Source organism: Ostrinia furnacalis, unplaced genomic scaffold, assembly GCF_004193835.3.
Source record: "Ostrinia furnacalis isolate ACB-3 unplaced genomic scaffold, ASM419383v2 OfSCF5073, whole genome shotgun sequence".
Lineage (NCBI taxonomy): Eukaryota > Metazoa > Arthropoda > Insecta > Lepidoptera > Crambidae > Ostrinia > Ostrinia furnacalis.
In genome coordinates, this window is record NW_021135312.1 from 100,707 (window position 1) to 118,335 (window position 17,629).

Genomic DNA, 17,629 nt, shown 5'->3' on the forward strand with positions numbered 1-17,629 from the left:
CGGCACATCAAGCTTGACACTTTGGTAGGTATCTAAATATATTAGGTATCTAATAAAAACGAAATACGGGCGATTTTACGATAAAAAAGTATAGGTTGATGTGCGGTCGATTGTATCTACGCAGAACGTTTTAGGGTCATATTGCTAAACGGTCTCTTTTATAATTTAAAACAAAAGATAGATAAGACGGTGTAATGATTTGCTCGATTGCGCCCCCTTTGCGTTTGACATACAAAATGGGACTGCTAAGGGCATGTCTTTGTGTCAGACTCCCCAGCGTATGACGTTATAACCAAGATTAGTTTTCTAGTTACTTTGAATATAAAAAACTCTTTAGAGTAATATTATGGCGTTCATCACATCAGTCGCAAATATAAAATTTAAAGAATACACTTGGTAGTATTAGGTAGTATATTTTTTAAGGAAGAATCCTACTGTACAGACGGCACCATTATTATAGAGCTAAGTAATTATAGCATAGTTTTATTTTGCAGTCGACTGCTAGGTTATACAGCTCTAATAACACCAAAGCTCTTAAGCGCTCCTGCACACGACGCCGCAACCGCGCCGTCGCCGCGCCGCCGCCGCGCCGCTGGCGAAATTATGCTTTGATGGCGCGGTGGCAGCGCGGCGGCGGCGCGGCGGCGGGCTTTACTCGGTGCGTATGAACAGTGTAGGGGCGTGGCGACGGCGCGGCGGAGCAGGAGCCCTAAAACTGTTATATTAAAATACAAATTAAAATTCTACAGAACCTTTTTTGTCTCAGCTGGTCACTTTATTAGAATTTTCCGCGGCAAGCAAAGTTGAGTGGACATCTCCACAAAATGTGCTCGATGTCCCTAATATTATCAACTAGCTGTGCCCGCGACTTCGTACGCGTGAAAACCCGTTTTCGCAACATTTTTTATTGTTGCTTTGCTCCTACTGATATTAACGTGATGTTGTATAGGCTATAGCCTTCCTCGATAAATGGGCTATCTAACACTGAAAGAATTTTTCAAATCGGATTAGTAGTTCCGGACATTAGCGCGTTCAAGTAAACAAACAAACAAACAAACAAACAAACAAACTCTTTAGCTTTATAATATTAGTATAGATGAAGTGAACCCCACTTAATTTTATCTTAGATGTAAGCCCGAATATCCCCCGAAGGATGCTTTAGAAAATCTCCCTTTTAGCCTGTATAAGGCTCTTACAACGGTGTAATTAGTGGCCATTGTGTTAAATGAATTCCTTGAGGTGACATTTACTTTAACTACTTATTTGACAATAGTTTCAGCTGGCTTTAGTTTGACTGTCTAGTTTGATAAACTGTCATTTCTAGCCAAACATTTGGGAATTACTGCTCTACGAGCTTGATAAGCTGTTGGTACTTTTAATGGAAAGTTTAACATTCACAAAGTCGAATAAACTATGGCAAAATTTCCATCAACGCTGTAATAATGTTGCTAAGCGTGTTGTGTGAAAGAAATAACTTGGTACAAAATTATCAAACGTTTTTTTCCTAATAGAAAAAATATTTAAAAAGGACTCGCATCATGCAATAGTGTCTGAGTTTCTTGCGCTGCTTCTTCTCAGCACTGGCCCATTTATTGTCCTGAAGCAGTGGTAGGGTTAATACTGGGACGTGTAAAAGTGCTTTTTTAAAGCCTACTTACAGAAATAAATGAGTTTTACTGACTTTTTAAAATGGACAAGTTAAAAAAAAGTATGTGTAAGCGATACTTACGCTACGATACAGAAAAGAGAGACATCAAGATTCATTGTGTTCTGTTTAAAATAAAACTTATTCAATTTTAGTTTAATAATTTGTTCACAAAGCTTTCCCATTTTTAGGAAAAGGAAAACAATCAAAACTTTTGATTGTTCCGATTAAAGGAAACCACTTTGTAAAATTACCTACTAATTCTAAAAAAATGTTTTCCGTTGTTATTTATTTTATTTTTCCAAACCCCAGGGGAATAACTGACAATCATTTCTAGCAATCATCTTTAGATTGTTTATTACTTCAAATCTGAGTAAGGAAATATTACTGAATAAAAATATACGTAACAGGAATATTTGAATTCAGACTGTTGCTAAAGTCGTCTACTTTTTTTATTGTGTTTGAAAAAATCCAAAGCAAAGATGTACCTTTATAGATGTCGTCGGCCGATCGTTGAAATGGCCACATCATGATGTGCCCGGGCACATCGTGAAACACCGACAATTCATGATTTGGCCGGCCATATCGCCCAGTATAAAGTCGGGTGGATCGACGATATTCCCAACTAAACACTGGGTGTATCATGAATATCGCGAACAAAAATGGCGGCGTCACAAACAGCCGATTAAGTATTGTATTGAAAATAAGAGTGAAAAATAATCAAGACAGAGAAGAAATTATATTGCAAATGCTAAAATAGCTATAGAAATATAATTTACAATATGCGCAGTGTAAAATGAAACGTTCCATGCCGAAAACTATATTTTTATTTGACGAAACGATATGCCCAAAATTATATCCCTGGCCAAATCGTCAAACGAACGTAAGCGTTTTTGGAAAAAAGCTAATGGAAAATTAGCCCTCAAATTGAAATAGCTATTCCTGTCACACTATAATGAGTCTTATTATAATCAAGTTACTTTTTGAACTGCCTAATGTTGCTTAATGCCGGCAGCATACAAATACCCACAAGACCCGAATTCGAGGTGAATTACCGCTCAAGACGTGATCCAAATTTTAATCACACTTTAAATTCGCGGTCCTTTCCTCGAGTAGATTGTGTAAGCGACTCTTCGAAAATTGCTTCCTTTTACTTAAGGTTATATGGAGTAGGTGAATTGATAACAAACATAGAAAAAAAAACATACGGGTCGAATTGAGAACCTCCTCCTTTTTTTGAAGTCGGTTGAAAATAATGAATCTACACCCATCACAGACGGTAGCAAACTAGCCTAGGCCTAGCTTTTGCCGCAGCTTCGCCCTCGTGTATTTTGATCCGTCACATTTATCACTACAGCACGTGTATTGCTACAACAATAGGTACAGTCAGCATCAAATAGCTCATGTCACCCGAAGTGGGCGAAAAGTTGACAACCTTATTCTAATATTGTAACAAAGACGTGTTGCGAACTTATTGGCTACTAGCTTTCCCTCCGTGGCTTCGTCGTTATCGCGCGCGTCCTACGCGCGTAATCCTGTGTACTTTCCCGGGACTCAAACTATCTCTATGCCTTTTATCAAAATCGGTTCAGTGGTTTAGGCGTGAAAGCGACACAGACAGACAACCAGAGTTACTTTCGCATTTATAATATTAGTAAGGAATTCGTAAGGATTTGGTGTCACCAAGTTGCTCCCAAATACATACATTACCGACGATCTGGTAAAGGTCGCGGGAGGTGCCTGGATGCGAGCGGCGCAGGACCGGTTTTTGTGGAAATCCTTGAGGGAGACCTTTGTCCAGCAGTGGACATCTTCCGGCTGAAACGAACGAACATACTTTATTTATTTATTTTTTGGAAAACATACATTCATTTCATTCCTGTACTTGTTAAATGTATGACAACTAATAAGGCTGTCTGTACATTCTCGAGATCAAACCATTCAAAACAAATAGAGCCTTGTGTGGAACTGCCATAACTTCGAGGGATAAACCGCAAAACTTATTATTTTAATGAGGAAACGCTTGTCATCTACATGTTAGAAGCAATAATCGATTAACTTGAAACTCTATAACTTCAATTAATTTTGTAGTTGGATTTTATTAAGTGCCTAACTGTTTCCACAACGAAACTGTAACGGTTATTGTGGAAATTTGTCCAGCAGTGGACGTCATTTGACTGAAACGACCTAACAGTTACAGCTTAAAGGTTCCAAGTAAAACATGGCTTACTTAAGTAGGCAGAAAATAATAATTTCAGGAGTCTGGTCCTGAGTAAAGCCTGTCAGCTATTTGATTGTCACTCTGAAGCTTCAACCACACCAACGCGTGCGGATCGCCATAGCTGGCGCGATCAAAGGCCAATGACAGGTCGCGCGACCCATGACAGTCCGCGCGACCTGTCATTGGCCTATGAACGCGCCGTGATCGCGCCGGCGCGGCGATGGCGATCTGCACGCGTTGGTATAGTTGAAGCATTATAGCAAGGCTGTTTATAGGTGCCAATCACTTGATTACATAATTTCGAAAAGTAGTTTGCTTTTACTTCTTTTTAAAGATTCACATGAACGGGTCTTTTCCTCAATAAAAAAAAAAACAAATGACAACCGTCTCCTACTCTGTGACGACGACACATCCTACGTTCGTGCCCCGTGTGTCAATGTACGTACAGTCAACACCACTAAGGCAAACATTAGGACATCTTATGTAGTTGGAATAGAGGCTAATTTTCATTGACAGACTGCTGTGGTAGACTATATACCGGCGTTTCATTACGCGAAAGTAAGTGATTCGATTGCAAACGACTGACGTGAAAAATGTGCAATTTTCCAACGTCCTCCTTAACTTCCGTATTCGAAAAGCAAACATCGAAATAGAAGGAAGAAAATCATCAAGAAATTTACTGAACACACAGGGTGACACACGAGCCAATCACAGAGGTCTATTCAACGCTGTGCGTTCAATTTGCTGCTTCACTTAAGCAAGCATTGTTTGTGAATACGGGCGATAATCTTGAAGTGATGACAGAATTAACTAGATCATGATTATTATGTTTATTTTAATAAAATTAAAATTATTTGAAGTGATGGCAATACGCGCTTCAGCTCTACCTACTTTTAACACCCACAACATGATAAATAGTTATTTTTTTCTGTTTTAGATTCACAATCGTTTAATTCTACGTTTAGATAGGTATGTATTTCAGTTTTAGGTAAAGTTCGATAACACAAAATAACTGTTCTAAGAGTCTTCCAGTGACTTGGCCCACATTTAGCTTTGGACCAAGCTAAAAGTGGGCCAAGTCACTGGAAGATCAAAATCCAAATCTTGGCCAAGACTCCTAATTTTCTATTGCACTTATCTCTACTAACTGTTACTTTATATTGGACTAATTGGCATTGATTATTTCATACAATACGTATATGACGTCACGATCTAACATTATAATGACTGAATTAGTATAATCATTACCGCTAACATACACATGTGAATAAGCGTGTGCTTGTAACACCGGGTCTCATTACGCTGTGAGTTATTTGATTACAAACGATTGACGTGAGAAATGTGCAATTTTCCTCCGCTCTCTTTGGCCTGCTCGTATTAATTATACGCAACGATGCTAAATACCCTGGATACACTAACAAACCTTTACGAGAGTTCTTTATGAGATCAACGTTTATTTACGAGGTCAAATCAGAAATGAGGAGATACGTAAACGAACTAAAGTCACTGACATAGCCCGACGGATTAGCAAGCTGAAGTGGCAATGGGCAGGGCACATAGTACGCAGAACTGACGGCCGATGGGGCAGCAAGGTTCTGGAGTGGAGGCCACGTACCGGAAAACGCAGCGTGAGACGTCCACCCACAAGATGGACCGACGACCTGATAAAGGTAGCAGGAAGGCGTGGATGCAGGTCGCTACCAACCGTGCGATGTGGAAGTCATTGGGGGACGCCTGCAGTGGACGTCCTGTGGCTGAAATGATGATGATGATGACTAACAAACCTCAAAATGTGGCCTAGAAAAATATTTTTTAAACGCTGTAAGCTTTTTTGTCTCCATGTCGACGTCGAAACACGTGTGCGCCTTTTTGGCACGAGATATGTTTAATGTAATGTTGTGTGTTTAATTTTTTTCCCTTCTTTTATTTGTTCATTTTCATTTGTGTTTTCGTGTCAAATAAAGGTTTTTCTATTCTATTCTAAAAAGCACTCACAGAGCTGGACTAATTTTTGGAGCATCTAAGCTGTGAAAAATACATTTTATAAGAGCTTGCTACCTGTTTGTATTCTGAAAAGTTTTAGTCACTTTTGGTCTTTTCGGGTCCACTTTTGAATACTGAAACATAAGTTCTTATTATTTTCACTATGGGCGTGTACTTGCTTGCGACTTTTGATACAATTTTGGACCGCGAATTTCTACGTGCGGTTACATCTAGGGTATTTATTATCGTTGATTATTATCGTATTGATCCAGCAAGTTAACATTATGAGTACATACAGTAACGTTGTTAGCTTTGTCCCAGAAATTCATTACACTGATTACGTGACAGTCGTGTCTTAGATTTTAGGTCGGAATAAAGGAGATAATTATTATTGTCTTACTGCCTTCAGGCACTTATCTTTACTAAGGAGTATATGGGTGGATGGATATTAGTTACTGCTGAACAGATTTTCATAAAAATATATTGTTGTAGATTTACTTAATCGAAGAAAATCATCTGAAAATCAGACAGACGACTATTTTTTGTATAAAAATATTCTTACATAAAAAAAAATCAAAACTGTCCACACTTTATCCTTTAAGCTGTCAAAAAAGTCGATACTTTCCAACTAACTGAATGCCTTACGCCCGTATTTACAAACATTACTATGAGGTCTCACAGTGCTCGTGGACGCACAGGCTCACATACGAACCAATCAAAGAGCTCAATTCAACGCTGTGCGTTAGAATGGCTGCAAGCATCGTTTATGAATACAGCTTTTGGTATTAAGTTTTGTATCCAAACCAATTAATTCTCAATTAGCATAAGTCACCTATAATATTAATTACTGGGGATTACAATTGACAAACAATTATAGTTTCTAATTAACTACCGTCACTGTGCGTCACACAACAATTTGAATTAATTACAAGATAGATATCAAACGTAATGAAATTCTCAGTATGTACTTACATTAATCAACTCTATAGTATTACCATTATGACAACTTAAGCTTTAAACATAATCTTTGATACTTTGTTAGTATCAAGAAATTTTGGTTTATTTTCTCTTACAATTTTATTTATTTTTAACTTAATAGTTTTTATCATAAGTGCGAGACGTCCACTCACAAGGTGGACAGATGAACTTATATAAGGTTGCAGGAAAGCGCTGAATCTAGGCGATCTGGAAATTGGGAGCAGCCTATGTTCAGCAGTGGACGTCCTGTGGCTGAAATGATGATGACAATGATAGGTATTATTAGGACTTTAATATTCAAAGAAAGCATATTTTTCATTAAGTGAGTGGATATAAATATATTCTCGAAGAGACAGTTCTTGACACTGACCTTCCTCAATGCGTTGGATTTATTTTTACTTATTATAGTGGAACGTGTACTACCTACGATAAACATGCCAAGCACAAAATTCCCCTGCACGTGGTTAAGGTGAGCGTCCACTAGCTTGAAGTAAACGAATCGCGTTACACTCACCGAAGAATAATAACATGGATGTTTGTTATCACTTCATGCAAAAACTACAGAATGCAGAACATAGGCTATAATTTATTAAAAAGTACGCAAGTTAACCCGCGTATAAGCTTTGGACCCATATTTATTAACCGTGTAGGTCTCTTGCCTTTGGGACCCCATTCAATGGAGAGTGTAGTCGTGAAAGCCTTTAGTTACTGAGATTAATGTTCATTTCAAAACAGATGTATCGATTTTATACGGAGCATTCTAAACCCAACTACCGAACCAATGCACGTCCACCCTGATACGATTTAGTGACGTCATCACGATGCGTCATTGTTTTTATAGGTAACTAGGTATTTAATTAATTGCATATATCTGTCTCTTTCTCCGTCAAAGTGATTGTTGATCAACAACAAGTTGATTCGTCTTTTGTGGACATTTTCTTGAAACAGGTGCAACAGTGAACATGTTATAACGACTTGGGCTATTAGTGGTCAGTGTAATTATTTATTGTGTTACAGAACTAGTCTTTTTGAAGATACGTTGTGGTCAATACTAGCTGAACAGTGCTTTGGTTCTGACGTAAGTACCATTTAATTTATTATTATTTGTACGCTTTGGGACTCAGGGGTCAAAAGTGGCCCGGTCCTTTATAAGGCTTGCGTGAGGATACAGATCCAACACGTAAAGCTTTTTAAGCGCAAAATAATCGACGAAAGAAAAAGTGGTGCACATGCTGGATCTAGTCTCTGACTGTACCATGGGATGTAGTCAGAGACCATCCCCAGCCTGTGCACAGGAAACTGTTATTATGGTGTTAAGTAAAAAATATTGTTCAAGAAACTGTGCTTACCTCGTTTTCCCGTTTAAAGCGTTTCCTTGGCATATCAGTAGCTGTTTTTTCTGTTTCATTTATCCGTATTTGTGTTCTTGCCTTTAGAAGGAAGTCGATTTTTACATTCAAACTCCTTTTTTTCTGCATGATGACTTCATTTGGGCTTCATAGAAGTTTTCTCATCAACATCTTTTCAGTCAGTTATTTCACTGGACTTCCACTGTTAAACATAGGCCTCTCCCAATGATTTTTATCACCCGGTTCGTAGCACAACAGTGGTTTCTCGCAAACTTGTATCAAAATCTTCCACCAATTCGTAATAGTGACACAGTCAGAGCCTTCAAGGTAAAGTTAAAGTTACATCTATTATCTATACAAAAGAATATCTAAAGTACCTACCTAAACGTATATAATATAAATATCTAAATGATTATACACACATAATTATATCTTTTCTCTCATATTTATTACTAGCTTTCCGCCCGCGGCTTCGCCCGCGTGGAATTTTGTCTGTCACAGAAAAACTTTATCGCGCGCGTCCCTGTTTCAAAAACCGGGATAAAAACTATCCTATGTTCTTTCTCGGGACTCAAACTATCTCTATGCCAAATTTCATCAAAATCGGTTGCGAGGTTCAAGCGGGAAAGCGTAACAGACAGACAGACAGACAGACAGAGTTACTTTCGCATTTATAATATTAGTTGAGATAGTTGAGATTAGTTGGGATTGTTACTATACATTATATTCACTATAAGATGCTCCATAGCGCAAAATAGCACAAATAATGTACCCACCTACTTATTCTCCTTTCTTTATTTTAATATGTTGTGAGTTGTAACATTCGCTGTGGGCCAAGTGCCCCTCTCTCATGGTTTCTGCAGAATACCAGTGGCCGTAACGTGCTCGCGAGTACGTTATGGCCTCATACTGAGCAGAGACCAATTTGGTACAACAATTGTATTATTTCATTTTTTAATGTCAATGTGTATCATTATTTTAGTACCAAATAAATATTTTTTCTTTCTTTCTTTCTTTCTTTCTTTAATTATTTTCCAGAATCCACCATGGCTAAAACCATCCTCATCATGTTAGCGCTGGCCAGTGTGACGCAAGCACAAAGGCCAGGGTACGCGGGTTCGCGGCCTTTTGGCTACCCAGTGATCGTGACCACTACGACCGCAGCGCCTCCAGCGAGCTCTACGGGCGGTTTGGGAGACAGGTATGTTGTTGCGAGCTTTTTGTGACGGTGTGTGGTGTGTGTCATTTTGACGCTTTTGTTGACTGCTCCCCATCTTCAAAATGGGGGAGAATTGACCTCCACCCTGGTCTATAAACCCCTTACAAAATAAAATGTACATGCGCGTTGTCATTTCCATACTAAACGTCATTAAACTAGTGTCACGGTAATACTTAGGCTGAGTTGCACCTCCTAACTTTGACCGTAACTATAACAATAACCGGTGTTTTTTGTATGGAATTTGACAGATTTTTTACTTTTGTCAAAGCTAAAGTAAGATGGTGCAACCCAGCCTTAGTGTCCAACGCGCATGTAACTTTTATTAGTAAAGGGGTAATTGTTTAACCACAACTAAACTCTAGCTTATTGTCTAATACGTATGTAATAGCTCCTCCATCTTGCTCTATGGCATTTGAGTTTGTTCCGGCGTTTCTTCTCAGCACTTGCCACATGTTTGTCTCGAAGCGCTGGTAGGGCCCAAAAGATAAGGAGACATGTAAAGTGCCCCATAAGGGCTACCTTTTCTTTTTTTATTATTTTCTATTGACGTTCATAAGTGCCACTTGTGGTCTAAACTGAATAAATATTTTTTTGATTTTGATTTTGATTTTGATTTTTTCACACTAAAAGACTACTCAGAATACATTAATTTAACACAAACAAGTTGTTATGAATGTACAAATTAATAAGGAAATTACTAATACAAAGATTACACTGTATGTATTTCCAACTGTTGTTATAAATTAAAGCACTGATTTAGATAAATAGACTTTTATTTTTAACTAATATTATAAATCATTCGACCGATAAACGATACGTCAGAGCACAGAGAGAGGAGAGACTTCTAGGGGGCGCTGCTGTTTGCGTCAGTGCTCTGTGGTTTGCATTTTACTCCAACACCAACATGTAGAGTTAGAATTAAGTTATACTACTATGTAATATAGTACAGTTGTTTACGGACCTATGCGTAAACTACCTACCTACCTACTTACTTACAATTTGTTGAATCTTTCCCTGAAGCTTTTTGTTCGACCATAATTTTCAGCTGCCAGGCGATCTGTTTTCCCATATCAGATTAATTTTACAACTAATTTTATAACTTCGACGAAGATTGGTATTCTTACTGCGTATACGTGAACTTTATAACGCAATATTGGATTAATAAATTCATGGCTAACTTACTTTCTACTTTAGATGAACAAAATTTCAAAATTGTGTTGAAGAATACAGGCAAAACTTTCCAAGCTGTATTGAGGTTAGTTTATACGTTTTCATATACCTATATACGTTTTCATATATTATGACATAGATTCTAGTTTTAATAATTAAAACTGAAGATAAAAAAGAATTTAAAAAATCACAATGTTTTACTTAATGGTTAAAGAGTGGCCAAAAACGGTGTCGTGGTAGATGGCCGCAGGTGGTACTTCTACCCTTAGATTAATAAAACCTAGATGGATAGTCTTCATACAAACGCTTCGTCAAGAGTGAGGCAAAAATCTTATGTCATTAGTGTCAATTTTGTTGGGGAGTGTAGACAGTGAAGGCGATTTTCCCGAAAGTAGGGAAATTTTTAATACGTTTTTAATTATTTTATAACTAACAAAAACAAAACGCATCATATACTTACTTATTTATTGAATTCAAAGTACCTAATTAATTACAATAAGATAAATCGACTTAAAAGACTCGATTTCATAAAAAAGGAAGTGTATTTGTACGGCGAACAATTGGGAAATAAATTTTCTTGTTACTGGTATCATTCCCGTATTTAATTTTTGAAAGCCAAATTCAAGCAAAATACGCGTCGAATCGTAGTACTTACTTATGAAATGTAACACTGGTCACTTTCTTTAGTTTTTCTGATGTATTTAGACACCCTTTCACAGCACAAACCGTCTTAATTAATTAAAAGTCGTCGGACGTGTTTACCAATTTTTCACTTTGACAGTTCATGTGACGTTTACGAGTAAGCCATTCTGGCTCACTAAAATCTGCCTCATCTTTCGTGCACTGACTATCTATCTAGGTTTTATTAATCTAAGCTTCTACCCTACCTGTAGGATCGAAATCGATTTCGGCATTTTCACAGCTTTATTTGTCTCATCCCACTCTCTCACTCATTCGCTCTCTTTCACTCAGTGCTTTGCGGTTCGTTTGCACTCCCACATAAGTACCTACCTGCGACATATAAAAGTGAGTATCTTAAACTTACTTGTATAGGTGTTTCATCCACGAAGACGCGCCCCACTAATTTCTGCTCGAGGGAAGCGCGGGGTGTGGGGAGTTTGATCCGAGCAATCCGAGCGTCATTATTGTAGTGTGCGTGTGCACTCATTGATAATTAAGCGTGTACCAATAACACTCAAACATTCGCGGAAGAATGGTGAGGCGCGTCTTTGTAGATAGTAAACGATCTATAAACAACGAGCCGCTCTATTGCCGTTCATGAAATAATTTGTCTCGTTCAAACTCTAGAACGGCTGAACCGATTTGGCAATTTTGTTTTTAATTATTTGTGAGAGTTCAGGGATGGTTTAACTGGCGAGAAAGTGCTAGTGCTATTCGCAGTGGCAGCGGCAGTGGCAGTGACAATGGCGGTATCAGTTGGCAGTGGCAGTGGCAAGGGTACGTATCAGAATACCTAAACTTAAAATCCCTAAATTATAATTCCTTTATTTTGCAAATAGACTTTTAAAAAACTCTTTTACTTATAAAATATTATACCTAATCTATCAAATAACTTATTATCAGTTGTTATTAGTTCCTGAACTAATGGGGTGGGGTGATTTGTCCTGTAAAGGAGAGCATGCTGAGTGAATCAAAGGGGCGCGCTTAACTGAACCTGTCACAGTGGCAGTGGCAGTGGCAGCGGCAGCGGCAGCGGCAGCGGCAGCGGCAGCGGCAGCGGCAGCGGCAGCGGCAGCGGCAGCGGAAGCGGAAGTGGAAGTGGCAGTGGAAGCGGCAGCGGCAGCGGAAGCGGAAGTGGTAACGGCAGTGGCAGCGGCAGCGGAAGTGGAAGTGGCTGCGGTAGTGGCAGTGGAAGTGGAAGTGGCAGCGGTAGTGGCAGCCGTAGCGGCAGTGTCAGCTTCAGGTAGGTAGGAGGGCAGGTAGGTAGGTAAGTAGATAGGTAGCTAATTAGGTAGCTACGTTTAGGTAGCTAACCAGGTAGCTAACTAAGTATTGGTAGCTAAGTATAGGTAGCTATGTAGGTAGGTAGGTAGGAACGGTAGTGTAGGGAAGGGTAGGGTAAAGTGTGGTACGAAGTTCACCCGTGCCAGCTAACCAGCTACTCGCAAATAACTAAAGTTGCTCATATTTGTTTCCAGATTCGGCGAAGTTCCAGTCTCCACCACTACTCAGCGCTTACCCCTCGAAGCGAACGGCGACGCTAATCTAGTGAACCAGCTGATGAAGTTACCAGTGGACCAGCGGCCCTTCTGGCTGCTGAACTGGCAGGCCCTGGAAGAGTACAGGCGGCAGCCGCAGACCCACCAGATCAAGGACAACAGCTTCCTGGACTTCGGGTCTGTGGGCGCGGGCCGCCTGGGCGACCGCAGTGGCGCTGATGACGATTTCTTTAGACGCATGTACTTTAGCAAATAGGTTAATTAAATATTAGTCTTTAAGTCAATTAAAAGTATTAAAACAGAGTTTTGTTTTCTTTTGCCCACGTATTTTTTTTGTAGGTAAATAGCAGGTAGCCTCAGTGTGTAACGACTTGTCCTAAACAGAACGAATTTTCAGCAAAATACTTAGAAAATAAATTTAAGATGTAGCTTTAATATTACAGTAATTTTAACAGAGTTTAATGTAAAACTTTCCATCACGTTTTCAAAGAAAATCGTAATAAATATTTTACTTTTCTTATATCCATGTTAATCTGTACGTAGCTGCTGGACTTAATACTGTAAAATAGCTATCTTGACAAAAGAATCGAAACCGATAAGTGTCCTTTCTAAAGCACAATGTCTTTTAGACCTGTCGTCGTTTCAGCCAAATGACGTCCACTGCTGGACAAAGGCCTCCCCCAAGGTTTTCCACAATGAACGGTCCTGCGCTGCCCGCATCCAGGCTCTTCCTGCGACCTTTACCAGATCGTCGGTCCACCTAGGTAGGAGGCCTGCCCACGCTACGTTTTCTACGTTTTCTTTTAGACCTGATTCTCTAAGAAAGTAGATAAGTGTGTCTGAAATCCTTTCTATCGGGCAATCGAGTTTATTCAAGCATGCACTTCTTAGAAAGATTATTTTTATTTTACTTAACACTGTTTAGTAACACATTTCACTTAAAGTGTGAAGTATATTTTAATTCGATTAGTAATACCAATTATTGCGCAAAGCGCGTAAATGAGATCTTTAACATACGATTTACTTGGAATGCGATTTTCACGCGTTTACGGTTGCTAGCACAAGATCAAAATTAATAGAATAATTTTAGCCGCTTAGGCCGAGTTGCACCATTTTATTTTAACTTTAACAAATGCCAAAAATGTGTCAAACTCCACACAAGAAACACCGGTTATTGTTAAAGTTACTGTTAAAGTCAGTTGGTGCAACTCAGCCTTAGTCGATAAAAAACAATACAAAAAACCTATCAAACTACTCGATAAGACTCAATTGTTGGATATTTTTATGAAGTAAGCTCCTGTCAGAGAAACGAGAAATCTCAACACATAATAGAGAACATAACAAAGCAATATGTAACTGTCAATAAGCTGATGATGAAGCCAAGCGACCTGAAGACGGATTGACTTTAGGTAAGCTGGTCGATCAGGCAACTATGAACCTTATTGAGATCGGAATAAGGTACACTAGGCATTCGCCGGCCAATGTTGTGTCATTACCTGCGCTATTACTTAGTTTGCGGGGATTAAAATATGACCACACCCCAAATAAAACAGCCAGTCCAATACAGTAAAGTTGACTGACACAAAAATCTTATAAGAACCGAATAAAGCTCGGCAAACCTAATAAATAACCAATTTTTACTCAGAATTTGGTTATTGTCCCATTAACCACTGAAAAGTCCAACAATGTCGTCATTATCATCAGGTTCTTTAGTATCTGCAGGAGCACGGCCTTCTCTAATTTACCGAGGCAAATGGAAGATTTAGCATACGCATTCCATGCAAATTCAACATAGTCTATCGTAAAGATATGTATTGTATATGTTACAGGAAATGTATGAATTCTAGGAATTGTATACTATTCCTAGGAAATGTATACAATTACGAAGCTATTTAGGAAATGTATAAAATATTGCTTCAGAGATTTTTTAATACGCACATATCCTAGGAAATGTATACTTTTCCTAGGAATTTTATAGAATTCCAATATTATATTAGGAAATGTATATAAAACTAAGCGGCACAAGCGCGGTCGCATGATCGGGTGCCCCTCGGTACGCCTAAAATTTCATTTAGCCAAACCACATTGGCCGATAGGTACTTTTAACTCACAATAATTATTGTTTAGCCTGACAGTTGTTTTCGCACTATTATACTTTGGCCGAAAAAAATATTTGCCTATAATTTATTGGCATAGGTATCTTTCTTCCGGCATCACGCATAGTACGCTGAAGTATTGGAAATCCTTAATTTTAACATCTCTTTTATTAAACTATTATTGGCATGAAGGTTTTAGTACTCCTGTAGCTGGATAACAAAGTCTCGGTTAAGTTAGGTTAGACTTGTGGTTAGACTAAGTGGCGTAATAAAAATAATTTTGTTTAAAAAAAAATATCTTAATTACATTTCCGATTGCTGTTTAGGAAATGTGTAATTTTCCTAGGAAATGTGTCTAATATAATTTACATCACACATTTGCGGGTGATTTTAGGACTTATACACAATTCCTAGGAATTGTATACAATGACGTATTTCATACATTTCCTGTAACATATACAAAATTGGTCACTATATAGCTTGGTCACAACAAACGCTACCAACAGCCATTTAAATAAGAAAGTTTATTCAGTACATAGAATTCATGGAAAGACCAGGGCACTTATACAAGTCCCAAATATTATAGCTTATCCTACCACCACTTCGAGACAACATATGGGATGGTGCTGAGAAGAAATACGAATATCTTTTGGCTATGCTATAATAGTTAAAAGATATTCGTACTCCAACCTACACTATTCTATTCCTATGCTCTTGCGTAAGTATAGTTTGTTCGTTATTCATTAAGACGCACTATTTTGACCGAACTGGTTTGGCTGTTCTCTTTAGGATGTACGATTGTAGTAGTCTCCATTGAAAGCCAGTGAAGCTGAAGATTTGTCTTATCCCCACTCCGATCTAGATTGCTATGGTAACAAAAGACTAATTTCTAATATGAATGAATCGAAATATGAGTCGATAACTTGTTCCTAGATAATCTTCTTAGTAGATCTAACTCGATAATTATTGCTAAACTTCTACTAATTGCTATAACACGTACCAACTCGTAGACGATGGTAATCTTTTAACTACAAATTGTAAATGTGACTTTAGACAAAAGTCGATTAGTAAATCAGCCTTGTTAAAAGGTATATCATTGAATTTTACTTCAAATGTATATAATAGGAGCATGGAACCCACCCACAAAGTGGACAGATGACCTTATAACAGCGCTGAATGCAGACCGCTTCTAACGTCAAAAATCATTGGACTAGGCTGAGATTTCTTTGTTCAGCAGTAGACGTCCTATGGCTGAAATAATGCTATTGGGAGTCGCCATTGCTCACGTAATTGGAATGTACCTATGTCCAATATCTCCATGGAAGCCAATATTTTGCATGTTTTGTAGTTTAAAATAATAGGTGCTATTTTCAACTATTATTGTATTGTAGTTTAAAATAACAAAAAATTAAAGTCAGCTTTACGCTGTCGACCTTGTATGCTAGCAATCCCGGAGCTCAGCGATCTGTGTCATACATCAAACTGGAAGATAAGTTGGCGACCAATCGCTCCCTGTGGGGCAGTTGGCGACTGGAAAGGATCGACGTCCATTGACACAAAAGATCTGGCAGAGTATCTTACAAAATGACACTTAGGTATTTCTACGCTAGACACGGTTGCATAATACATAGGTACTCTTAGTTAACTATGTGTAAAATAACATGTTAGAAACAATTAACGAAATTAAATTAATATTTTAATGTAGGTGTGTTCCTGGGAAGTGATCCTAGAAAATTCTGCACAAGTTTGAAAATCACAAACTCTAGGCCATAGCGTTTCATTTACGATATTTATTTGCATTTCCAGGAATAATAAAAACCATTTTTAGATAGATAAATAATCCTTGACTATGTAAGTATATTTGAAGATAGCTACTCAATGGTTAGAAAAAGCCTGCTTAAATACATTCATAACTTGATGCATTGAAATATGCTATTCTAGTAATATTATTACAACACACTAGCAATATGAAAGTACACAATAGGTAATATTGTCACTCCACTCGTGTGTTTATTAGATAATCAGTTATTTTCTATATTTGAAATTCAAAGAAATGTAATGGACGTTTACCTTTACACAAAGGATATAAATTAGTTAGAGAAAAGTTGTGAAGAAAACTCAGTCCACAAACTCTGTCTATCCCCAGGGATGTCGTAGGTATATTGCTAATCAAATATAGATAGAATTGCTTTCGTTTCAGTTAAAATAATGTTCATAATGCTCTGCTGCTTTGCTCTGGATGTAGAAAATTTGTTCTAATTATGTCACTGTTTTAAAAAATTGTTGAAAGAAATTATAGCTGACATGACAGATAATTTTTGGAATCTTGGATTCTTAGAGTAGGCGCACACCGTTGATTTTTCGTCGGCCGATAGTTTAGTCGGGCAGTTGATCAGTATGGGCATGTATTGGAGTGCGCACACTACGCCGATTCGATTTGGCCGATTCTTCATACAATTTAAAATCGGGCACAACTATCGGCCAACTAAAAATCAACGGTGTGCGCCTACTCTTAATTAGGTTAGTTTATGTACGGGTAGGTACTTACATATTGTATTCAATAGTGTTTTCTAATGCCTCTAGTCAAAACTATAAAATATAAATAGTTCGAAAGACCTCAATGTCTATTCGCTATGAATATTACAGAACCGTAAATTATCACTTTCCTTACATAAAGGTACTACACCATCAATCAGATGCATAAAGCCGATTATTCACTATGTCACCACATATTGACTCTGTAGCTACTTATTTGATTATCAGCAACGACAAAACCAAGTTCCGGGGT

The 17,629-nt window shown here is 38.1% G+C and overlaps 1 protein-coding gene across 1 annotated transcript; it reads left to right on the forward strand.

The window, feature by feature from the left end:
• The first annotated feature begins 7,758 nt into the window (after positions 1-7,758).
• LOC114360524 (uncharacterized) lies at positions 7,759-13,048 on the forward strand. Its single transcript, XM_028315250.1, has 3 exons — positions 7,759-7,905; positions 9,215-9,377; positions 12,725-13,048. The coding sequence occupies exons 2-3, from the start codon at positions 9,223-9,225 to the stop codon at positions 12,999-13,001; spliced, it is 432 nt and encodes a 143-aa protein (XP_028171051.1). The 5' UTR covers positions 7,759-7,905; positions 9,215-9,222; the 3' UTR covers positions 13,002-13,048.
• Positions 13,049-17,629: the final 4,581 nt, after the last annotated feature.

What these genes read in the sequence shown, in the direction of transcription:
- LOC114360524 (XM_028315250.1), top strand. Translation starts at nt 9,223, where the DNA reads ATGGCTAAAACCATCCTCATCATGTTAGCGCTGGCCAGTGTGACGCAA. An exon ending in ACGGGCGGTTTGGGAGACAG is followed by an intron (nt 9,378 to 12,724) that starts GTATGTTGTTGC and finishes ATTTGTTTCCAG; the next exon opens with ATTCGGCGAAGTTCCAGTCT.